This window comes from Agelaius phoeniceus, chromosome 5 (assembly GCF_051311805.1).
Source record: "Agelaius phoeniceus isolate bAgePho1 chromosome 5, bAgePho1.hap1, whole genome shotgun sequence".
Taxonomy (NCBI): Eukaryota; Metazoa; Chordata; class Aves; order Passeriformes; family Icteridae; genus Agelaius; species Agelaius phoeniceus.
This window is the reverse complement of record NC_135269.1, coordinates 52,404,369-52,430,840: the sequence shown is the minus strand read 5'-3', so window position 1 is coordinate 52,430,840 and position 26,472 is coordinate 52,404,369. Positions and strand designations below refer to the sequence as shown.

At 36.1% G+C, this 26,472-nt stretch overlaps 1 protein-coding gene across 2 annotated transcripts in view; it reads left to right on the top strand.

The window, feature by feature from the left end:
- The first annotated feature begins 6,553 nt into the window (after positions 1-6,553).
- Positions 6,554-26,472, top strand: part of POT1 (protection of telomeres 1) — a 62,298-nt gene continuing 42,379 nt past the window's right edge. Inside the window, exons 1-8 of one of the 2 annotated variants that reach the window (XM_054631525.2) lie at positions 6,554-6,911; positions 7,553-7,636; positions 11,033-11,166; positions 15,320-15,392; positions 16,736-16,827; positions 20,915-21,025; positions 22,862-22,909; positions 24,078-24,192. In XM_054631525.2, the coding sequence (XP_054487500.2) occupies positions 11,044-11,166; positions 15,320-15,392; positions 16,736-16,827; positions 20,915-21,025; positions 22,862-22,909; positions 24,078-24,192 (562 nt within the window). In that variant the 5' untranslated portion in view covers positions 6,554-6,911; positions 7,553-7,636; positions 11,033-11,043. The remainder of the gene's footprint in view (positions 6,912-7,552; positions 7,637-11,032; positions 11,167-15,319; positions 15,393-16,735; positions 16,828-20,914; positions 21,026-22,861; positions 22,910-24,077; positions 24,193-26,472) is intronic. The other variant, XM_054631526.2, reaches the window with a different exon arrangement.

Genomic DNA, 26,472 nt, shown 5'->3' with positions numbered 1-26,472 from the left:
TTCTATGTTTCAAAGTGAGTAGTTCACTACATATTAAATTAACTCCAATTCTCATTTTCTCACTGTATTTTGACTACAAACCTGGTAAGGTGAAGACAGGCTCTTTTGTTCATCACTACATTGTTAAACAAAATTATTTCAGTTCATGATGGCATCTATAGATTTTCACAGTGAAGAAAGTGATGCCTGTGATAATAACCATAGTTAGACTTTCATTCTTGAAATGGAAGAACTTGAATTTTCCAGGTAAATTGGTTCATAAAGAATTCTATTTAAAGAATATTTTCTAAAGAAAAAAACCTCAGGTTTTAGCACATGTCATAGAAAATAAATTGCTTCAGTTATTGAAAATATCAGAAGAAACATTTTAATATTTTACAAATAATACATAAATAGCTTTTATAGAAATAGTTGAGTTTATCTGCCCTCGCACAATTGTACCCTTTGAAAAGCTCTTTCAATGAGTTTTTTGAAAATGTATTCCTGAATTCCTGTCCACTGTTGTCTGCAACTGATGCACATGTAACAAAAATTCATATGCAATAAATGGATATGCAAACAAATGCTCCAACATTAAAAGATTAAACACGCCAGTGAGTGATGCCACTTTGTTTTTAATTACCTTGTAATTATAAATATTTTTCTTATATAAATTTTCTGCTTTTCTCACAAAATATCTGAACACCTCCCTGGTTTTATTTCTCTGTTTCCAACAAATGAAAAGATCCAGTGCTTCTGAAGCATAGGGGTTTCTTTTTGTTATCTTACTCCTGGGATATGCATTACACTGACACATCAACTCTTTGGCAATTATATGAATTAGATATTTTTTTTTTTTGCAGAAGCCTTCTTAGTCAGTGCAAGCTTATAACCGTCAAGGAAAGAAGCACAAACCTCTATAGCTAGTCAGAATAAAGAATAGTATTTCATCATTCTTAGAGCTAGTGAGTATTTCAACTGAAATACAGAAAAACTTCTATGCAAAGAGATAATGAATTTCCATCGTTGATTTCTACAGAGGGCTTTTGGGTAGATGCCTTATTAGAAAATAAAATCCTATTGCTAAGAAAATTAGCTAAGAACACAACCACCGAGCAAACATATTTAATGAGTGTGTTAGATTTAGAAAAGAAAAATATCTCATTTTAAACAAAGAAGCATACTTAATACCTGCAAACAGAAATCTAATCTGCAGTATCTGTGATGATTCAATAAATAGGAAACCTTTGGAGCCAATGAAAAGATTAACATTGAATTCAAACAACTTTGTGTCAGCTTCCAAAATTTACATTAACTGTAATAACTGAATATTAATATATAATTAATATATTAATATTCTCTTAGCATTTATCTTAATAATGCTCAAAACCCTAATAAGTTTTGAAGACTCCAGCTGGCACAAGAATCTTTTGCAAGAGACTCCATGTATCACCTTCTTTTACTAGCAAACTTGGAGATTCTCAGATACACTTTAGAGCTGCTGAACTACAGAATTGCTGCAAGCAGATATGTCTCCAGGATCACATTAGTGGAGATTTTCTTCATTTTTCCTTGCCTACATTTATCCTTTCCCATTTATTTTTCCTTATCGCCTAGATACAGAAGAAAATTGTCTCCTGCTCAAAATGAGTCTTCCTTCACCCAATAGTCCATTAGTGAGTTATTTAAAGCTGGCTTCTTCTGATCAGGGAGCCAGCCATGAATCTGCTCAGTGATTGAGCTACTGAAATATCACTAAAATTCTCTGAAAGTCTTCTGTGCTATCATATAACTTATACAAATCATAACCTATACAATTTGGTCTAATAAAAGATTTATTCTCCTCTGCAATTCCTGCTTCTTTAATTATCATAATTTACCCATTAAATACTTATAAACATATGCTCTACTTATTTTTACACCCACATAAGATAAACCCATGTAAGTGAGCTTCAATCACACAAAATGCTAATATAAGACAAACAGCAAAGAATTCCTTATTTTAGTACTTCATATATACTTATTTCAAACTACTCTAATTCTGGTCTCTGCGTTTCAGATTTCCCAGCAGTTACAAAAAGTCAAGAATCTGACTGTTCTTTACAGAAGGAAAATCCTTTAAGTGCAGTACTTTGTAATGAGAAGCATGCTATAGTAATATGATTTCTTATTGAGTGACTACACATTATTTCAATACAGATGCAATTAATCAAAATGAATTCCTGGAAATCATCTAGAAATTCTTAAACATTTATACTGTAATAATAATTTCTGTGATTTTAATAAATCTGGATTTTTGACTCTCTTAGCCTATCAGTTCTAGCAAGCAACACATAATTTCAGATGTATTGCAAATGACCTCTGGCTGAATTTGGGTGGTATCCATAAAAGTTAAAGTAAAAATCAAGTGCTATCATCAAAGGAAAGCAAAGTTAAAGGACTAGAAAGGGCTGCATTTAGGCTGTGAAATGTCTCGTGTTGAACTTGGAAAATATTTTACCCAGGCAGCTGCTAATGAAAATAGCCTGTATTCCTATAGAACAATTCTTTTGCTACTGTTTAACAAGATATCTGAGGAAAATAAGATCGAAGAGATAGAATTTTCAATATTGCTTAAGGACCTGACTGACACTGCAATGTGTGTTTGGAAAGACATAATTGAAAAACTTGCCCAGTTTTTTGGGGTTTTTATTGGTTTTTAGGGGTTTTGGGGTTGCTTTTTTTTGTTCTTTTTTTTTTTCAAACCCATGAACTCAAGTCTAGTTTCCAAAACCCTTATCTAGCTCTTGCCTTATTAAGAGAACAGTCTTCAGCAGCACCTATGACTAGGTATTGATTTAATGTATAAGGCTCCTATTCCTGAAAGCTTTGATTCAATGTCTTATGTTACATACAATTTTGATGCACAGGGGACCTTTTGGTTTCCCTCAAATGAATGGAAACTTTTATTATTTTCAGTGAGACTAGAACTTCAGTTGCATTTGGGGATTTCCAAGGATACCTAAACTGCTTAAGAGCATGTGTAACTTCCATGAGGATCCCACTCCAAATAACACTACCCTCTTATTTATTTATGGACTTTTGTTTTGTAGAGTAAGGGGTTTATTAAAAGCCACAAAGCAACCAACATTAGGATCAGAATCATGGCTTTGTTTTTTTTCCTCTGCTGAGGTACTATTTTCTATTATGATACATATAAATTGCAGCACATTTCAAGATTACTGCAAGTAGTATGAGAATACACACACTTACTGGAACATTAAAAATCACCTTCTGGTGTAATTCATCTAACTTCTCATAAAATTTCTTGAATTAAAACTACTAACTGAAGAAGAGGAAGGTAACTACCACAAAAAGCAAGGTTAAAATTAAAGAAGAACAGACTTCTGGCTAAATTTTTGGCAGACCCTATTTTTTTGTTGACTCATAAAACTAAGGTATTCTTTTATCAAACTAAAATTTTTGCTTATATAGAGCTTTTTCTCAGTTTTTCTCTTTTGATTGTATACAGGACGTAAAATAGGTTTAAGATTACTTATAGAATGAATTCAATAGTAAATTTAGAAAAAGTAACTGGAAATAGAAGTAGCAAAAGAGGAGAGAAGCAAGACCAGAAGATCGAGTAACCATTTAAATTACTCTGGAGTGCAACATGATGTTTACAAATTATTTTAATTTAATTCACCTATAATGTATAAGCTTTCCATGATTTCACTTCACATAATTTTAATTGCTAAAGAAATCTTTTACAGACATGAGAAAAAGAAATCTAAAAGAAAAGCAAAATGCCTCAGTGTATTAGAGCTCAATTTCCTCACCATATTCCTTCAAATTATCCATTTTTTTACTGAATGACACAAGGCTGTAAAATGTTTAATTCCTGAATGCATCCTTTACCACTTGATCAACTTGGTTTTGGCTGTTGAATTTTTCTTATTGTTTTCTATATTGAAAACTATTGTTTTCAAAATGTAGATTTAAAAATAGAGGTCATAAAAGAAGACAGATCATATTCTACCAGAAATGCTCACTTGATAGGACTTAATAGCCTAAAGATAAAATTGATCTCTCAAAATCTTTTGATGGAAACAAAGGATGTGGGCAAGTCACACTAATCTTCTGAGCCTATCTGCCATAGCTGGCTCTTCAAATAGGAGATCATTAGTTCTCCACGTAGCCAGCTGGGCTTGAATTCCCAGCTCTGACTTAGCTCTCACTGTGGGCTGCTTTTATCACGCCTGTATAACAAGGTCTTAATAATATTTTTGTTCATAATCAAGCATGGTACATCAATACCCAATGGAAGGTACAGGATTAAAATTTATTGAGAACTGTGATGATCAAAGAAAAGAAGCCTGTTCCAGAAAAGGTTGTCAACGGTGAAAATGAGTATAAAGCATAGAAGTCCCTCCAGAGGCTTCCTGAACATGGATTGATCCAAGTTCCATTTTTTGAATTGGATTTGAATTCTAAGTGTAACTATAAAACACTCCAGAGACACAACTAAAAGAGTTCCAAAATAGGAGGAGGGTTGTGAAGGAAATTATTTGAAGGTAGAGAAAGGAGAAAATTGTTTCCAGTGGGACTTTTTTAAAATCACCAAGCGATGAGAAACAAGAAAAAGAACGCTGTCCCAGATATTCAGGACTGCAGAGATGGGAAAGGAAAGAGTGAGAGCATAGCCTGGCAGCAGAGGTGTCTCTGAGGTACTGGAGACAGAAAGCTGAAGTCTCTAAAGGAAGAGGCGTCACTGTTGCAATGCTGAGCCACGACTGCTGTAATTTTGAATTGGCAAGCACCACAAATGGGATCTTGGCATGTGTCACTGGGATCTTGGCATGTGTCAACTTGCTGCATCCAAACACCCGCAAGCCTCAGGGAGCCGTGTCGCTGTCAGTGACGAATGCTGGTTTCCAAAGCCGTTTAAACAACAGATGCCAGCAAGCAGCAGGGTGTTCTTTACCCCCGTTTTTTTTTTCTTTTTTAACTATCTGCAAGTGGCAGCTTTAAGTTCGCCTGAGCACGGCCGTGGCATCCAGATTTTACGGGCTAGCCCGAACCTCCCATTCCCGAGGGCTGGGAGCAGGCGCTTCCCCAAGGCAGAGAATGGGCAGCGGCCGGAGGGGCCGGCAGGAAGGGATTCCCACAATCCTGCAAGAGGGTTGTGGGAATCCTCAAAATCAGAGGGTTTTGGGAAAGCTGCAAAAGGCAGGCCTCAGAGACAGCAGAACTGTGATTAGAGATACACAGTAGCCATGAGATAGGTCAGCCATGAGATAGGTCAGGAGAAAAATAATGTAAGAAGTAGAAAAGTGTGGACAAATAGAACAATGGTCTGTGTATTAATGCTTGTCAAGAATAACTCCCTAAGCTACAGAAAAGTATATCTAGCGAGATATTAGGAAGTTTTCAGCTTAATAATGGAGCTCTGTGATTGTGTTTTGAGGCTTACAAGCAGGTATTGTATTCCAGATAAGCAAGCATTGTTTCAACTGAAGGTATGTGTGCTTATAGTGGTTGGATAGAACTACTGTCAATGTGCTTTTGCCTTGTGTGATTGGGCAAAAAACTGTTAAAGTAAGTTGTAACATTAAGTTCTTGGTCTGCTGCCTGGGACATGAGCTGATGGCATCTTCCCATTGTCATAACCACGTAATGAGACTGGTGCTGGAAAATAAAACAGCTCAAGGCACGTTCCACAGCAGTCCCGTCCCGTCTGTGATCCGTACATAGCCCCCGCCCGGCGGTAGAGGGGCTGCAGCGGCCCGGGGACACCGGGGACACGGGGACAGCCCGGCCCCGGGCAGCCGCACTTTGCCGTCAGCGCTCTTCCCCTCACCCGTGCCATCCTCCTGAAGAGGAAAAGGACTACCGCTCAAAAACAGTATTAAAAATTAAAGAAAAACACCCAGACTTCAGGCTAGATTTCTGTCAGACCCAATTGTTTTGCTGACATATAAAGCTGGGGTATTCTTTTATCAAAACTCTACTTATTTTTTTCTCTTTTGATTATATACAGAACAGGGTATAAGAACCTCCAATTCTTCAACGTTTAAGATTAATTGTAGAAAGAATCTAGTAAATATTATAAAAAAGTAACAGGAAAAAGAAACAGCAAAAAAGGAGATGAGTCAAGAGAAAATCAAGTGACCATTTAAATTAATATGCAGTGCAAATTGATGTTCCCAAATGATTTTAAGTCACCTATAATGTATAAGCTTTCCACGATTTCATTTCACCGCAGTTTTAATTGCTAAACAGATCTTTTACGGACATGAAAAAACAGAACCAGAAGAGAAAACAGAAGAGCATCAGTGGGTTCAAGCCCGTCCCCGTTCCCATTCTGTGCCCTGTCCCTGTCCCTATCCCTGTCCCTTCAGGACGGGTGTGCCCGGCGCCGCCGCTGCGCGTGCGCGCGCCGCCTGGGCATGCGCGATGCGCGGCCGGAGCGCGGGGAGGGCGGAAGTGGCGCAGGAGGCGGCGAGGCGGGACTGGGACAGGGACCGGGACAGGAGCGAGGACCGGGACAGGGACTGGGATAAGGGCTGGGACAAACGGGGTTGGCGGCACACGTGGACCGGCGGGTTTGCGGGCCCGGCTTTGCTTCCCTCCGGCCCGCAGCTGCCCTGCACACCGGCTCTGCTCCGGGAACGCAGTCCCCGCACGGTGCTCCACGGCTTTGGAAGTTTCTTTCCAGGCACTGAGTAGACACTGTTGGTAATTGTGTTGATGGGCTTGGTTCTGAAGTTCTCGGCTGCTTGTAGCTGGTGGATTGACTTTCTGAAGCCATTAGTTCATAGCGTGTGAAGTGTGGGATCTGCGAGTAGCGCTCCCCTCCCGAGGCCGCTGCTTGGCAGTGGATTCAATGCTGCTTTCTAGAGCTGAAGTGCTGTTGAGATAATAATGGCTGTGTAAGAATCCCTTTTCCTCAGGTAATGTTTGATTGTAGTCTCTTTTGCACAACGTCAGATAAGTAAATTTTAATCGTAAATAAAGGAAATTTTGTTTGTGTAAGAAATCTTGTTGTATTCTAAGGAAACTAAGTATCACCTTGTTCTTAAGAGTAAGAACAGCCAAGGACATACTTCCCATAAAGATAAATGCTCTTCAGCAAGGGCAAGCTGAAGCCTTGCAGCTGAGGGAATGTGTCATGCTACTGACTTGATTTCTCCTTCTGTTTTAGTTAATCTGACAAGATGTTTTCACCTCTTGAGAATTCTCAAGGAACTAATATATTATAAAATCAGACTTTTGAAAAAATTCTAGACAGACTACACACTTTGTTCACTGATGGTCTTCTTGATTTCATTAAGACTACTGTATAACAGAAGCTTTGTCTTGTGATGGCACACTGGGTTTGTGGTAGTTCTGTACTGCCTATTCTGTTCAAGCAGCAAATGTTCATTTTTATGACAAAGTGTTGCATATAATATAGTGGGAATGTGTGGTGAATGGCTGGTCTACACAGGTCTGTGCTTTTATAATGAAGCATAACTTACTTCATAATAATTTTAACTTTGGACAATTACTTCTTACACCTGAATATTGCACTGAGTAGTATTTGTGTTTACAGGGGCTTCAGATATCTACCACTGACTGACCACATCAATAAGATGCTGATGCTCTTGGCTATTCCTTCATTCTTCATGAGACTTTGGTGAGGTTTCCTTCAGAAGTCCACATAGTCACGTGTTTTATTCACTTCTGTTTCCCAAAATGACATTATTCTCTTCATGTAATTTTTGTGTATGACTGAATTATTTCTTGCTAGTAGAGAAAGGACTAAATTTTCTACTTAGTAGGCAGAATGTCAAGGATAGGGCAGAGCAGCACATAAGAGTTAAGACCATAACCATGCTCAGTGTTATATTTCACTTGAGTGGTGCATATTGCATTCTCTCTGGGGTGTTAAATTGTGGGATGCATCCTATATACAGTATATAGTCTACTTTAAACAGTCTACATCCTTTCATATATTTCTTTGCTAAAGTTGTGAAGTTCTTTGCTCACTCTACAAATTTCTGTCACTTTAATTACTGGAAGGCAAAAGGTATTTGTAGTTCACAATCTTCTTCTTTCTGCTCTGTGTATGTGTTATGTCTCACTCCTCTTCAAGGAATGTCCCATGCTGCTGTCTGCCTTTCTTGCAGTCTCTGTTGGTTTTGTTTGAGGATTTTTTTCAATATCCATCCTTATGTATAGCTCTGTTTACACCATTTAGGGGCTTCTTAGGCTCAACTTGGAATTATTCCTGTCAGGCTTTTGAGAGCAACAAAGGTATTTGACAGACTAACTTGCACTGAGTTGCTCTCCAGAAGAGTTGGGAACACCAAGGACAGCACTAACAATATCTTCATGTGGATTTTGAAAGCCAACGCTCTATCAGTTTGTTTTGGAAAATTTACTTTCATAACTCTTAGAACTGGATACTCATATCTTAGGTTTTTAATTGCTAGGAACAAGAATCTGAAAGCTTCAGAGATTAGCAGTTAGAACACATAACCTTAGTTTTATATATGTAGGAGTTTAAGAGCTGTAAAAACATTCCACTTGTTTTCAACTGGAATGTTATTTACAATGCTGTGTGTTGTTAAGACATCTTCATGGGAAAATTAAAAAAACAAACAGAAAAATCTATTTTTAATTGCTGAAGTAGTGTAACAGATAGAAACAGGATAAAAAAATAGTTAATCTGTTATGTTGTATATCTCCCTGGCTCATTATACAGTTGCTGGGTGAAGATCAATATTGCTGATTAACTTTGAAGTTGACTCTTTGTAGGTGGAATAGATCAGCTTCTCAGTCTGCTAGAATAAAGTGGGAAGTAGATACTTTGAAATGAAAAGCTGTGTAAATCTTCCAGTTGCTCTTTTCACTAGAGACTTGAAATGCCGGTAAGCTAATGACACTGCTGTTGTGGTGTGTGTTTGAAAACATACAGATAAAGGCATTTTTTAGCTTCATTTAGTAACATCTTACAGAAGTTCTAACTTCTAATACCTCACTAGTCAAAGCAGGAACAGCATCTGCACCTTTGTAGCAAGCTTTTATTTCTGCTTCAGCTCAAGCAGAAATTGAAACCTGTCTGGTGCTGTACCTCCCAGCTCTGTCTGTCATAGGATGACCCTGGCTGGAAGACAGGTGCCTGCCAAAGCTGCTCTTGTCATTCCCCTCAGGAGGACAGGGAAGAGAAAATACAACTAAAAACTTGCAGGTTGAGACAGGGAGGTCACTCACCATTTACATGGACAAAAGAGACTCAAAATAATTCAACTTACTGGTCATCAAACCAAGGTAGGATAATGACAAATAAGAACAAATCTAAAGACCTTTCCCCCACCTCTCCCATTTTCTGGGCTTAGCTCCACTCCAATTTCTCTACCAGTTTCTCCCCCTGAGCAGTGCAGGGGACAGAATGACAATTGTGGTCAGTTCATAATGCTTCATTTCTGCCTCCTTGCTCCTCATGTGAATGGGAAACTAGGAAAAAACAAAAGCTAGTCACCCTGTATGTTCCATTACAGCTGAGACACCCTCAAACCAAAATATTTTACTGACATGTCATGAGTGACTGTGACTTCTTGCTTATATCTGTTAGACAAGAATAAGAGCCGTGGGGACTTTGCTGTAAATGGGGAAGGAGAAAGAAGGGTTGCTCACAACAAGAGAAATAGTCACGAGTTATTAGTGAAGTCTGATATCTTTGGATTCTGGAGTAACAGTAAGGATTTTTGATTTTTCTGAAGAATAAGGTACTTTTTAAAAGAGTGTGTATAATTTTGCTTTCTGCACCTGTGTGTGTTGACTTATGATTCACTGGTCTTTTATTTTGCAATGGTTTCCCAATTCCATTTAATTATAACTGAATATTTTGTAGGAATTCAGTCTGCATAGCACTGCAAAAGCTCTTTTGAACTGTAATTTAAATGTAGTTTAAGCTTTTATTGAGTAGATTACCAAGTTTTTGTGTCCATTCAAAACTATAGGAAATACTTTCTTTTCTGTTCTTTACTATCGCATAAAAATTGCTAAAACTGTTGGAAATTAGGGCTGTGGCTATAATACTGCCATCTGGACTTTCAGAAAACAGAAATTGTTTTTTGCTTAGTTTATTGAAACTTACTGCAAACAGAAGATTGATAATGTTGCAGCTTTTTTTAGATACCCACTTGAAATAAAAATTATACTGCAAAGACAAAGATACCCCCAGAAGAAATGAGATGACAATGTAATGAAAAAATACAGCAATAGCTACTTATTGCTACATCACTTTTTTCTATTTCTCTTATGTGTAACTTCACTGCAATAGACCACTCTTCCTCTCCCCTATTCTCAGCATTATAGCACTGTCACTAGTAATTTATTTCATTGACTTTGTTACAGTGAGGGCAGACCAGAGATGACACAGTCATACATTTCTTACCTTGTTCCAAGTGCCTTCCATGCTCAGCATCTGTAGATACCATTCTTATTTTCTTTGTTATTTTTTCTTTACTTGATTCATTGATGAAATTTTTTTAATCTGTACATAAGCATCTGTTGTTCATTTTAAGTTAAAATGAAAAATGTTTTAATTTCTTTCAGTCAAATTTTCATATAGGAAAAAAACTGAATATGGGCTGCTTGTCCATGACCTTGTGCTGGGGAAGGAGTCTTTCAAAGTCTTGCACGCTTTTTGTCTGTATTTCTGTACATAAAATATTATATCTGTACATAAAATATTAAAACTGTTTACATTGCCCTTTGCATTTATATGTATTTCTGTTTATTTATATGTAAAATAATATTTTATTGCCATTTATGGTGTTTTGGAATGTTTGAAAAATTGAGTAATTTGGATGGTTGTCTATTGCCAAGGAAATGTTACTTTCTTCTTGCTGTGTATGGTACTAAGAGATGAGGCTAATCTCTCTGAAAATTTAGTTTTACATAATTAAACTCTCTTGTTATGAAATTGGTAAATATTCCCCTTCTGAGTAAGATGCAACTTCTAGTAACTCTTAATTTGAACAAAATTAGGAGCTTCAGGACTCTTTTCATTATTTTTGTTTAGATAAAGCAGCTATGCCTGTTCAATTGCTGAAGAGCATTGAAGGACAATCTGAGACTCCACTACCAAGCCATTTGCAGAAGGAGGATTTAAAACATTTGCAAGAAGGGTGTGATTATACCAACAAATACATTCAGGTAAGCTGACCAGTAAAAAAATTTTGCCTTGCTTTGAAATAGCTCCTGTTACATTAGCAAGGTGCTTTCGTATTCCATCTCACTTGGTGACATTCTGCAACTGTGTGTCCTTGTGTTCATCTGTTGCATATCTTTAAGCAGTGAAAAATTATGACCTTCTTGAACTTCACTGCATGTTGCTATTACCTTCATTGATTCACAGTCCTGTCCCTTTCTCTTATGTTATCAGACTAAAATTTTGTAGGAGTTTCTCTTTTCAGAGTTTTTAAGCAGTGGACCAATTTAAAGGCACATTAATATGCAGAATGTTTTGCTGCAAATGGAGGGACTGGGGGGAGGTTAAGTGGTATTTTGTTTAAAAGAAATAGTAATAAGCACTCCAATCCTGTTAAAGATCAGATTTCAGAGTAACTAAAAAGCTTTCTAAAGTAGTTCTCCTTTTGTACAAAATTATGCAATATCCAGTTTTATGAAAAGTGTTGTTTGTAGCAACTACTGGCATCAAAACACAATTAGTCTTTTTTATCATTACCAAGTGTGCACTTATATTTGACAGTAATCCCAAATGTATTTCAGATTGGAAGTACAATCCTGCTATAGTAATGAAATGTAGAAATAACCTTTTTCATGCCTAAAACAAGTATTCTCTGTAAAATGCAGCATCAATTGTTGAATGTGGTCTTTTGCTATCCTGTTTAACTTTTTTTTTGTCTGTGGCTCTTAGAATCATTTTAGGCATCTCTGATGCTTATGTATCAGGAAATCAGCATTAACCCGGTTTTCTTTCAATCTATTAATCAAAAAAAGGGGGGGGGAATTAAGGAAATTTGGTTCTGTAGAAAACATAAGTTGTCTTGAATCCTTCAAAAAATGGCACAAACATTTAAAAAATATGAGCTGAACTGATCTGTTTTTCTGTATCCGAAAGAAACAGTTTTGCTACCACAGCTGTATATTCTCAGTTCCAAATCTAGTGCTTATGTGACCCTGTGATTGAGTCCATTTATGAGAAGGAAACTGGCAGAAGACCATCCATATTGCTGGAGAGAGGATAATTTTCTTCTGCTGTCACTCTACACTGGATCATTGTGGTGTCAGATTGATGCCGGGAGTGGTGCACTTCGGTATAGTGAAGGAGCAGAACTGCTCTGTTTGGAAGCAGGCAGCAGTTGAGTGGTGTAGGAGGTGATTTGATTGAGAATGATTCAGCCTCCCTCAGGTCCTGTAAAGGAACAAATGGAAATGTCAATAGCCACTGCTGCTAGCAAACAGGGTTTATTCCTCAGGGGGTAGTTTCCTGGCCCTGTTCACCTGCACTATACATAGACCTTCCTGCTTTGAAGAACTGTGTCTGCAAGCAGCCCTGACATGGAAGAACAGGGATTCTTGTTCAGAAGAAAGGAAGGTGAAGGAAACAAAAATGCATTATAAATTAGAAAATGTTTCTGCCAAAATATATGTTTCCATTTGGAAAGCAGGGTAATTACTACCAGACTATGATTTAAAGTATATATGCAGTGCTGTAGCTGATTCTGAAAGGGAAAGTGTGTAGAATGTCTTTCTCAGACTTCTGCCTTATGTTAAGAGAACTTCATGCTGCTGCTGACATGGATTAGTAGGTGGCTAAAACAGCTTGGCATAAACAGCACAACTGGAGAGCTGATAAAGCTGGTGCTAATGCACCATTAAATGTGAAGGAAAATCCAGTTCTGCAGGCTGAGCTTGAAGTGAACCTTAGAATGCACTGATGTTAGGTTATCTTAGTGGTGGCACACTGTCACTCTAGACCTGCCAAAATAGGGATCAAGTCCTGCTTTGACAAGGAGGGAAGGGCAGAAGAGGATTTTTATGAGCTGTGTTCTGGTAAAAGCCACAAAAAACATTTGGGATGCTTCTGTCTGACTTGTGTGCCTCAGTCCTTTCATTCTTCTGCGTTTTTATCTTCCTGATACCTCTTTGAAAACTGCAAGTTTCAAATTTGTGGAAAAACGGCACAAGCAATGTTTGTACCTCCTCAGTCTGTTAACTAAACATGATACCTTCTCCTCTTAGTTCATAATTCTCTGTGTTTTGCTGTAGCAAATCTGAACCAAACCTTAAAATCAGCTGCCAAATCAGCTATAGAACCAAACTGAGGGAGCGAGGCTTTATAAGGAAGGAGACACATGCAGCAGAAGAATTGTACGGGGTGGGTTTGAGAGTCTGTCTAGTGGCATATGGAATGTCAAGGGTTTTGGAAAAATCCTTTTGGAAAAAGTCTGCCTCTGAGCTCAATAAGCAGTGCAGAATTTGTGAGAGAAGAGCCAATTTGAGCAAGTTTTACTAAGGTGGGTTCTTTTGAAGTTTGGAGCTCAAGAGCTTGAGGCATGGGGAGAAGGCAGTGGGGCAGTATGAGGAAATGGGTAGTAGCTAGGGAACAGAACTGTACTAACACCTGCTATAGTGTAGGTGTTTGAGATACAAAGGAAAGTGGAGGGGCCAAAACATTATAGCAAAGAATGTGGTCCCAGAATTTGAAAACTCTTTGGAAGATACTGGGATGTAAAAGGAAAAATAAAAAATAAAGATGGTTAAAAAGCAACCACTATCACATTAGTAAGTTTCACTTTTAAATAGTGTGCTGGTGCAGATCAAAATTTCTTACTAAGAAAAAAATATGTATGTAAATGTTGAGTGTTCCTGAGATGACTGTTTCATTGCAAAGACTTTATTACAAGCAAAATTCTGTAGCCTTTTGTTTACCTGTGAATACAATTCAAGACAATCTCAGCAAGAACAATAACATATATATATATATATATATGTGTGTGTGTGTATATATATAGCAACATTTTAAACAAAGCTGTAATTTTGAAAACAAGTGAGAAACCTTTCTGGTTTTAACAGGTAAGTTCCTGCTTTTCACAGAGAAGACTAATGAGTTTTGTTAAGGAGATTAAATTATCAAATTATTTTGGAAATCAGAATTGGCAAATAATGCTGAGGTTTTGTGGAGTGATATTATTTCTTTATAAAACAGATAGTAAAATCTTGTTGAATTTGATTTGGATTACTCCTCAGGTAGCATGTTGTAGGACAAATTTTACTCTGGAAGGCCTCTGGAGTAACAATTCCCTGCTGCATATTTTATCTTGATTTGGTTTAAGAAGCATTTGCTACCATTTAAGTCAAGTTTCCCACTGAATATATGTACTGTAAAATCACTGTGATTTACCTGACTGTCCTCTTAATGGTGCATTTATAGACATATTATCATACTTTCTTTTTACAAAAACCTTTTAGTCTATTTTTGTGCTGTTTGTGTCATTTTTTAAGCATTTTGCAGAGTCTGTTTTCAAAAATTTTATTATTCTTTGTTGAACTTTTTTTTTTGTTTTATCGCTGAGAAGGTTACAGTGCTTTATCTGCAATTCTGTGAAAGAATACATGTGACTGACATTTTTTGTTGATGATACCCTCTTTCTAACTAGATATGTAGATTCCAAAGAGATATTAATATCACTGAAGTTGCTGATTTTTGCTTCATTGTAACTCCAGCATTACAATAAAAAAGAGTATTTTGAATTAATTGTTAAATCATAGGATCTTTTAGAGCATTTGTATTATTACCAAGCAATTAGGACATGACAGTTTCAAAACCTTGTAATACTCTTCTCACAGCTGTATTTTTTTTATCTTCATATGCATCTATTATATCTTGACTGAGATTTTGTTCTGATATTTATGTTGTAATCCTTTGCCAATGTTTTTGCAGGAATTGCTACATGTATCTCTTAAGATTTTGATCACTAACTCTTTAGATGTCTTTTGTGCTAAAACTCTAGTCTTTTTGCTATTTTTGTAACTACTAAAAGTTATATGAATAGTTCCATAGCTACTGTTTTATTGTTTAAGTTTATCATCTGGTCAGTGGAATCTAAATAATATTGTCATGTAACACTTGCTTTGTTATATCTCAGGAATGTGGCTTTTTGTTGCTATCCATAGCAGTTGTTTTACCTTTTTTTGTTAAGGGTGTAAATGGCAATTTATGCTTGTTCCATGAATTCTGCCTTTTTTATCTTACAGATGTTTCAGCTGTTATCAGTATTGCAGTAACTTAGTGGCATAAAGTCTTAGTTCACAACATTTTATTTTATTTTTTGCTTTGTAGGGAATAGTTACTCTTTCCTACCCGTTAACAAAACTCAGAGATGGAACAGACTTTTTCAAGATTGTTGTTCAAGGTACTACATTTAAGTATACATTTTTAATTTATGGTACTACATCAGTAGTTCCTGCTTTTGTGTTCAGTAGAATGTTAGATTTAAAATAATCTCTAAAACTGTTCATTTTCTTAAAAAGAAAGTTTAAAACTTTCTTAAACTTATCTTAAACTTATGCCAGGTAAGTTCATAGAACCAATGCAGTTGTTATATTTCAGTAGACTTCTTGTTGCATAACTTTTTAAAGACTGTCCTGGGAATGTATTAGCTATATGTATAGCTTTAATAGTGTATTTTCAAACTGCTTATCATAAGAAGGACCAAGAAAATTGCACACATAATAGTTATAATATAAATAGCATATACTCTGCAAGGGCACCTTTAATATAGGTCAGTATTTTGAATAACGGCAAAATATTTGTGTTTCATTCTGTTTTAATTTAAGCATTTAAGAAAAGGAAATTTCACCTGACTACTCAAGTATTTAAACACCAGTAACTAGATTAGCACTTTGAAACACCTGAATTGTTCATCATGATATGAAATGATATGAAAAAGTAATATGTTCCTTTTAAGTCTTAAGTTTATCATCCCCTCCGTCAGGAAGGTGGAGGAGGTCATTTGTCAGGGGTCTTTTAGATTCAAGGAACTTTCCCTTTTTCTTTCATTTCATTCTCAGCTTATTCCTTACAGTGGCTAGGAATCATCATGTGCTCCCTGTGAGCCTCCTGACTCCTGAGCAGCCAGCCTGGGGTCTGCAGCTGCTGCCTGGTGCTGCTGCCTGTGCCTGGTGTTAGCAGAGGTGAATGGAATTGTTGGGGCCTCAGTCAGCCTCCCTGCTGGCTCCAGGTTTCTCAAAGGGATGCTTAACCTCCCTGAGTCTTGCTGATTTCAGTGACTGTTCAGGAGAGGAGAGTTCATGCACATTCTCCATAGAAACATAAGTTTGCACATCTAAATCGTTGAAACAGTAAAAAGTAGAAAACTCTAAAAATAATAACATTATTTCTGCTTCAGTCCTCCTGGAAGGCTATTAATTAATATTTCTATGACCTAGAATATCTTCAGTTTGTATTAGATTCTACAATAGGCTCTATCGTTAATCTAACACTACACATTGAATTATCCAAGTGGAAATCTTTTTCATTTCTGTTTAATTGTACACTGGTGTACAATAGACTCATTTTAATCCTCTTATGAAGAATATACTGAGCAATATACCTGCAGTTAGCACATTTCCTGTTTGTACATTAATTGAAAAATTTTAGACTGTAGATCAACTTGTTTTGTAAACCTCTTTCCACTGCTGTTATGTTTTGGAGAAGGTATAGTGATTGGAATCACTTTTGCTTTTTTTCCTCCAGATTCGGATAACTTGTGTTCCCAGATCAACAGCATCAATGTTTTCATATATGGAAAAATGGCAGAGGATTGTGCAAAAATTATACGCCATGGGGTAAAAAACCACTAAAACATATATAGATATAAATTCTTGGATTAGGAATTGTTTTTCACAGATGTATGTCGACTTCTTGTCTTGTCTTGTCTTGGTCTACCTATCCCTAAAATTGGAAATAGTATTTGCTTATATAAATTCTTTCTCACACTAATATTGAAAAAAAGGAATTATTTTTATCAGTGCTGTTTACCTTGCAAGGAAAGGATCATGAATATGGATAATAGAGAAGTCCCCCATTTATATTCACATTTAGATAAGATATATTTTATAATTAAATTAACTTAAAAGACAGTTACACTAAAAGATTTTAAAAAAAATCAAAACTGTGCATACAGGGTTTTTTTACTGACTTGGTGCTGGTGTCTTGCTTTGTCAGAAGTAGAAGTTTGTTTTGATTAGCTCCAGGAAAAGACTTAGACAAGTCAGCCTGTGAGTTTGTTTACCACTAAAGAAGGAAAACAAGATAAAAACAAATTACCTCAGTCTTTTTATAAGACTGCCTATCAGTTTACTGATATTTCAATATTAGCCAAATATGAAATTAAAATTAGAATATAAAGCATTACAAGCTCATGTTAGGGCTTTTTCATTTGTGATATGAATTCACATTAAATCATAGAATAGTTTGGGCTGGAAGGCACCTTTAAAGATCAGCCAGTTACAACCCTCCTGTCATAGGGAGGGAGATATGGGCAGGGACATATTTCACCTCATTAGATTGCTTCAAAGCCCTATCCCAGCTTACTTTGAACACCTCCAATGATGGGGCATCCGCAACGTCTCTGGGCAAATCACAATCTTTATACAGATTTCTCAATTCCATATAATTCTCAATTTTGATGGGGAAGCCAGGGTGGAAAGTTCCTGAACTAATTTGCTAAATATGTAAGGTGCAGAATCTTTTTAAATTCAGTGAACAAATCAGTTTTGTCCTGATAAAAATACAAATGTTGAACAGGGCACTGAGCAGCAATTAGAAGATAAAAAGATCATTACTAAAGAGCTGAATTAGAAGCTACAACCCACAGGCAACAACCCTTAGACAGCCAAGGTGTGTTAGAACTTCAGTTTGTTCTTCCCCAGTGAACTGAACCATCATGGTGCTTCTCTCATGTCTCAAATGCGATTTTAATTTTGGAAGAATATGAATCTAAGGAAACGGTGATTTCTGAAGCTAGCAGAGTTTGGAAAAAAGCTCCATTTTTTAGCCATTAAAGAATTGCTTCAGTAAGGTCCAGAAGGTAGTGTTTATTTGCTGCATACCATTTCAGATTTAAGTATTTTTTAAATTCCATACCATATCTTCCTAAAGTTCAATACTATAAGAACTTTTGCTAAAGTAGCCAGGGGGAGGAGCTGGTGATTTCTAAAACATGTGAGTGACCATGTTTTGACCTGAGAGTCTTCTTGATCTGTAACAGAATAACCATCAGGAAAAATATTGTATTTCCTGTATTTCACACTTTCTGAATGAGGGAAATAGAATTTCTTTTTGCCATTTAAAATGTTGTTTGAATCTCGTAATTTATTTATGCAATATACTTCCGTTGACATCAAAATCCACCAATTTAAGTAAATAGCTTTGATTCCCAAGGCAATTACAAGATCTTTTCAGCTAAAGATTAAATGGAAACTAATCTACTTTGAAAACTAATATAACATTAAATTTCAAAGCAGCAAACAAATATTAGTAGAATTTTTTGCATGTTTAGAAACTGCAAGTCACAACCTGTCAAAGTTGACTGTGAATTTGTAAAAAATCTGAGAATATATCTGTTCTTTCTGCTTGTAGAACTAGATTTTGAGGTTAGTGCTGTCTTTTTCTCATGAAAATTGCACAGTCCTTTAACAGTTTGAGAGGAGGTTTGTTTTTGTTTTTTTTTTAATGTGGTGCTACATATGGCATATATATTACGTGAGAGTAATCACTTATGACCTAATACTACTCCAGAAAATTTTACTTCTTATCAGCTTGTCGCGGTGAGGGAAACTTGGACGCTCAATATGAGTGTTTAGCAAGCTTCATTTATTGAAGAGAGCAGCAGACTTTTTGCACAACAAGTAATAAGCTCATACATATTCTGCAAGCTAAGCAATCTATTGGCTATACTACAATATCAGCTCTTCCTCATACCTTAGGGGTTACATCTTTCTTTTCTCATGTCTCTCTCACTGCTTGTTACTGTACCATGGCCATGCTCAAGGACACAGTGTTTGCAGGTGCAGGGACCCAGATTAGCTGCATCCTCCCAATCCTTGGTCCAGAACATGGCCCCTGTCATGTAGCCATTCCTCCACATCAGCTTGTTAAAAGGCTGAGTCTCTGTAATTCTGAAGTTCATTCTGACACAGCAAGAGGAAGGAAGACAAGAGATGTTACCTGTACAGATCTCCAGTCTTGTCCCAACAGCCATATCCCAGAATCTTGTGCACTCTATATTCTAATAAAATGCTGAAATGGAAATAATGTATAAGACATAGGTTTTTAGATAAAGGGTGATTTTACTGTTGAAGGAACATTCTGAGTAGCATCACCTAACAGTGAAACAAAGACACATAGTAACACCTGATTTTGGCAAAAGTAATGGAGTTTGCTGAAGTTTATATTTGTGTGTTTCTGTATCTGGAAAGAATGAAACAACTTTCATGTATGTTAGTAGGACAGCGTGTTAGAAGTGCAGAGAATACTGAGTGTTGTAATTGTTTTGACATGTTTTAATTTAGCTTTGAGTATGGCTTACTTCTAGGTTTATATATTACTTTTTAGTCCAAGTGTACATTGTGACACTACCTGAAAATCACCATGTCCTAAGTAGTTTCATTGTGAATTAAGCTGTCTGATTAAATTTATGTTTTCTGCAGAATTTTTTTCCCCAATGTTTTAATAACTACATATATCACTGTCACTTAATCTAGAAGCCTTTCTTTTTCTTGCACAAAACATTAAGGTTTTGGATCTTAAATCATTTAGCGTAGCATTGTCAGATTGCTGAAATAGCAAAAAAAGCGCTGTCATAGTGCAATATTTGCTAAAACTGTCAGCTTCAATCAGAAAACTCTTTTATTTGTTGTAATCAAATAAATACATGAAGAAAAGTTATTCAGTAAAAGTTTATGGAAGTGCTTTTGGTAGAAGCTTGAATAGAAATAGAGTTCCAAGTCTAACATGTTTATTGGAATGGAGCACACTGGCACAGCCCTGCTAAGCAGTTCTGATAGCAAGGGAGCTGACTATAAAGGAGCTTTACATTGTATCAGATAGCTTTTTTAATCACCTCTGATTACCTAAAGATATTTGATGTATTCTCTATCTTCTCCTCCTTTTTACTTTTTCCTTTTTTTTTTCTTTTTGATTTGGTGAGGTTGCTGCTAAAAACATGAGCTGCTGCTGGGACTTGAATCATGTACCCTTTAAATCCGCTTTTTCTTCTTCATTTTGTGGTGTCTGAGGAACTTTGTACCAAAGTGAAAATAGAGTTATAATTTCTTTCTGTGCCAGAATCTCAGGAGGGATGTCAGAGATGTTTTTAAGGTCTCTTTTGCTACCAGAAGCTTACCTGTTGATTGACCTACCTATTTAACCCTTAAGGAAACTGTTGGTCCAGCCAAAACAGAGTTTATAGGAGAGTTTCTTAAAAGTACATTTGTAATTCAATGGGAAGGAAGCGCTAAGAAAAAATGGTTTATCGCTGCTGGTCTGACATGTGATTTCTTTTTACTTTGGTTAAACTAAACAGAAAGCAGTCAGTCTTCATTGTATTCAAAGAATAATGATTCTTTTGCTTTATTCAGTGTGAATCTTCCTCCCTAGGCTTTTTCAAAAATAGCACTCCGTTACAGTAGCATCACGAGTGTGAAAATTTCAGCAGAATTAAAAAGAAAAACTTTCTGACATTTGTTGTAAATATAAATTCCATGGGGAGAAGAACTAAATTGGGAAACTCAAAGACAGATTTTAAAATTAGTTCAGGATTTTTGTTTCTTCAGTGTCTTGAGACTTTAGAGTGAAATTTCACGATATAGTCTTAAAATAGAGCATGTGTTAGAATCTCTATAACTTTCTGTTATTGCTCTGTCCCCATAGGAAACCTTCATAGCTGCAGGATTCAAGGTGATAAAATTGCCTACAGAGAGAGAGGATGCTAGACATGATTGTCACCTGGAAGTGTCTGAAGAAGCTGGATCAACCATTTATGTACGTGGTTGCCCAATTTTTTTTTTTTTTTTTTTAATTTCCAAAATGCATTTATTTTGCTTTATAATAGGAAAAAAAAACCAATAAAATCTATGTGAAACTTAAATGGTATAGATTATTTACCATGTTCATCAGGAAATAAGACATGTTTCCTGTGTGTGTGTGCACATGTAATTTTATAATAGCCCTAACCAAATTATTTTTCAGGTAAAGTTCTACTTGTTGAGTGCAAGAATTTGACTATGGTTGGCTTTATATACATTCCCAGAGCTGTTTAAAGTACTGTTGTGATAACACATTTCAATAATGCAGACAAGGTAGAGGGTGCAAGAGTGATCTCAGGTCTAAAATGTTTAGTTTTCTCTGGTCTATGAGATTGTACTGTTTTAACTCAAATCATTAGTTGTTGCCTTTCAAATACATGGATTGCTATAATCTAAATTTTATACAGAGAATTGTACATTTTTGTCCTGAATAAAAGATTTGTTCTTTTGTACTATTCTCACATCAGTTCTGTTTAGTTTTATCTGAACAGTTATTTTCTAATTAAATCCTAAATTTAAGAAAATAAAAACTTTTTTTTTTAATTTCAGAAAGGCACTTTTGTTCTGGAATTGACCTCTATAGGTAACTAAAACTTGCCACACAGCTCAGTGAGAAACAAGATTATTTAAAATGATAGTGCAGACTGTTTCATGGCATTCATTATCTGTTGATGATGATGATATATAAGTAGAAAGAATATTTTTCATTGAAGATCATGGATAGCAAAACTGCCCCGAGTCTGAATAGGTGTTTGTAGACTAAAAGTGTCTATATTTTAGAAACTACTCCAGGCCTTCAACTGAGTATTGGCAAGACCTCATGACATACAGTCTAATCCCAAAGACACTGTGCAGCTCCCTGAATGCCTGGGTTGTGCTCAAGTGTTTATCTCATCACTGACCACAGAATGGAGCTTGTGGCACTTTGGTGACACACAGATTGGATGCTTAACCTTAATACAAATGAGCAGACTTTGTTGTGGGCTTCACTTCCCCAGTCATAACTTTTTACTCAGCTGTTTCAAAGTGAAATCAGCTTCAGGAGTGCAGCTGAGGTGGAGAGCAAAAACAGATCCCTGCAGGAGTGGGCAGTGCTGAGGCAGGGCACAGCTGTGACAGGGGGGCTCTGTGTCCAGCAGCCAGGCTGGGCTGTGGCATTGGGGTGGTGGCTGAGCCCTGTGTTCCTCACAGAGAGTGGAGAGTGTTGGCTTTTCATCAAATCTCCATGATTAGTTCTTTAAAAGACTTCACATTGAAGGTAAGTCTGGCTTATAAATAAGGCTCAAAAAGCTTAGGAACTATCTTTAAATAAAGCTTATCCCATTCTGGTGAGCTTTTTCCCCCAAAGGAGCATAACAAGTCACTGAGAATAGATCTGCTCTAAGCATTGACATGTATATACATCCTCATGTACAAAACCTTAAACCCATTTAAGGTCTATGTTAAGCAACTGTAGTTCTGAATTTGTGGCCTCCAGCTTTCAAATGCTACTCTGTTAATGTGACCTAACGTGTTCAAATGGGTGACTTTAGCAAATGTGTGTGGTTTTTTGAATGAATGAATACATGGTATGAATACATACCTTTTGTATGAGTGTGAGTGCACTAAACACTGCTTTCTTCTGTAGCTAAAATTTTACTAGATTCAGATATGGTTCAGATACAGCAAAAATGTCTGTAGGGCTGGTTTGTATTTCTATATGGTGTTGTATTTGCTTTAAAGTTATCAAATGTTGTTACATTTTCAGTACCTTCAATTTTTAATCAGAAAGTTTGTTATTTTTTCTCCACAGATTTACACTAAACCAGGAACAACTGCTGTTTCAGAAACTGCATCTGTGGTGAGTTTGTATTTGGGATATTTTTAAATCACATGAGATTAACTGCATGTTAATAAGAAGGTGTGGAATTCATTTCTCTTCCAGTTTAATTTATTTCTATATGCTTATCCCAGCCATCATTTAGCTTTTACTTTTGCAAATAATATACCTGGAACACAAAATAAAATATGAAAGAAGTAGTACATTTTCTAAACTTGTAGTACAGTTCCCATCTCAATCTCCAAAGGGATTTCATGTTGGTTTAGGAAATTTGAATTAGAAAGGTAGCTATTGGTCTAAACAAGATTGTATGCTTGTGTTGTAAAAGAAAAAAATGAAATATGAAACTTCCTTTGATTTAAAATCAGACTTCCAATACTGGCTTTAACATTTGTTTTGATTTCTGTTTGGAACAAGCCCTTATGTGTCTGACTTAAAATTCTACAAGAAATAGTGGTTTAAAAGCAGAGGAACTGGTTTATGAAATTTTAGTATTCTTTATCATGCTGTTAAAGATTCAGTACCAATGGTGATAGAGTTTGTTTTCAATTTTTATTTACAGTTCCATTTTTTCAGTATAGTACTTGAAAACCTAAGTTTTCAGTCAGTTTGAGAGAACTCTTATTCTTTAAAAGAGTCTAATCAGCAACCTTAAGATGAGAGGGGAATAGTCCTTATACTGTAGAAATTAGCCCTTAATTTCTTTAATCCTCCAGCAGCTGTGGAATTTTAATCAGGAGATGTGCGCAGTGGCTGTGAGATGTAACCCCCCCCACCACCAGCCCAAGACAAGGATTCTGTGCAGTGACACTGCCAAGCAGAAATAAATAAAAGCTATTTATATATGTGCTTTAAAAAGTCCTCTGGATGGACATGTATAAATGAAGCAGTAAAAAATTGTCTTTCATTGTTCTTTATTGTAATGACTTTTACTCACCTGGTTCATGTGTTGAAACTTACTTCAGTTAACTGGTTGGCTTATTGTAAGAAAGGTGCAATCACAGAAAGAAATTCAAAGTCCTTTCTTAGTCTCAAGTGAATAAGATACAAAAAAAAATAGATAATCTTTATTTCTTCTTTTAAGATTAAATAAATATGTCTGAGGATTAATGATGTTAGAAGACAAAATTCTGTGTGAATGTTTGAATAATTTTTTCTTCTGTTCCTTTATTGGATCATGCCTTTTCAGTCTGTTGCTCCAAAATATGTGTATACTCCCCTGAATCATCTTAAAGATGGAACTGTAGTGAACTTGTATGGCGTTGTGAAATTCTTCAAGCCTCCATATATTAGCAAAGGAACTGGTATGTACTATATTCAAGAGATTTGAAATGTCCTTCAGCCAGAACTGTTCTTACTATGTTTCTTCAAAATCAACCAGAACAGCAAATTCACATGATCTTTTGACCATAGCTTTGCCCAGCTAATACCAAGGAAACAAGAAAACAAATAGATAAGAGATATCAGCCAGTTTAGGCAGACTGGTGGAGAGAGCAAATGAAGAAAGAGATTTATAATTTGTCCAGCTCCTTTAACAAGACTTCAGGGAATTGAGGACTTGGAACATCTTAATTAGACAAGCACTGATTGCTGAAAATCATTAGGGCAGCCATTCTTTCCAGATATGTAAAAATGTGTAGTTAAATGCCCTGACTTTCAAAGTAGCATGTCTCTGAATCTGTCTGCAAGAGATTTTTTTCAGCTGAGTTATTTGTCAAGTTAATCACTTCAATTTCTGTAGTAGAAATTTAATAGGGAAAATGATTATTTGTTTAGCAACTAGTCCTTTCCAAAATGTCATAAATAACTTCCTGATATGTCTTCCCTGTATATTTTCAGTTGACATTATTAAAATAGCCCAACAGTATCACTGGAGAACAGGAACACAATCTGATATTTCTTATTTATGAAGATAGTTGTAAATTCGCGTGCTACTTTATAATGAAAATCTCTAATACAGTTCTAATTAGTCTGGGGTTTTGAGTAAAAATGCTCACTAATCAGTCCAATATTTCAATGTTGGTCTTTGATTTTTTGCACAATCCAGAGTGATGTTTGCTTCAGAGGGTACAAAATGGTCGATGATTGTTCTGCATTGTCAGGGCATGAAGTGGCTCTTGTCAGAAAATTCTGTAGTTGCTTTAGATCTGAGCCAGTCTTGCACAAATACATTCTCTGTCTGACACTGTAATAATAAGAGTCATGAGCTTCAAGCTGATGCCCCCTGGAAGCATGGCCACTGTACTTTATCCACATATAGATTCTTTAGGATCTTTATTCATTATATAGATATGCCCTGAGGTAAATGATGCTGCTCCTTCTTACACATATTAAGGCTTAAGTCTGAGGTTTTGCACTGTGTTCCCACTGAAGGTGGGTACCACTGGACTGGTACCTAATTTAGTCTTGTTGGTTTACATAATCTATAATTAAAAGTTCATCATTTTCATTGCCATTATTGCATTAGGTGAGTGTTAAAACACTGATGAATTAAATGAGTTTTCAGTATGTTCATAAATCATTTCTTACAGAGAAAGTTGTTTTAGCTAAGCATGCTTTTCCTTGGGGCATATATTTTGACACCTCAGTATATGAGAACTTCATGAGTTCTGAAAACTGCCCAAGAAACTGCTTGAGAAACTGTCTCATACAAGAGACAGATGGGATTTTGTCTGATAGAAGATCTGCTGGAAGTGTTCAGAACTATATTCTAACTTTCCTTCCCCAATAGTTTAGGATATTTTAAATTTTTAACAAAGATTATATTCTCTTCTCTCCCTCCCTTAGTCTTAAGGATATCTCAAGTATTTAACCTTGATATTTAAAAGAAAAGGTAAGTAAATAGAAGAAAAAAAGAGCCTCTGTCTTTGTAGTGCCCAATTACAGAGATTATGTGCTTGACCATGAAAGTTTTAGGATATTACAACGTGACACCTACTGCATCCCCAACCCTTCTTTTTTCATGTAGATACTGGTCAGTATTTTTCATAAAACAGGGGAGAATGAAGAGTAATCCTTGCTGCTGGTTAACAATGTCATAGAATTAATGTTCTGTTTTTCTGGGGAAACCTCCATCTAGCATTTTTTCATAGATACATGCAGTGTATTTTTATGTCACATGTTCAGTTAAAATCTCATTTTACCCTACCTAGACATTCATTTAGATTGTAAATATTTAATTTTTACAAAATATTTCTTAGAATCAAAATTAATAAAGGATAGCAGTTTTGGAAAGGACACTTCTAAAAAGCTTGACCACTTCCAGGTCAACAGTTCTACATGCCCAAAATGCAGATTAAGAATCAAATCAGATTCTTAAAGAATTTTTGAAGCCCAGAGTTTTATTTTTGTTCTCAAGTTTTATTTGATCTTGAGCCAAGTTCATCAAACAGCCCAGAGTCTGTTTAAATTATGTAGCTGAAAAATGAGCTCTAATTTCAATGATACCATTTGGTCAACTTGAATTGCAATAGTCAATTTTTAGCAAGGAATAGCAAACCAACTTTACAGTGCAAAGCAAGCCCATCACAGAATGTTGTGGCATCCTTTTGTGAGGCAGCAGACTCAGTTACATTTGCAGTAGT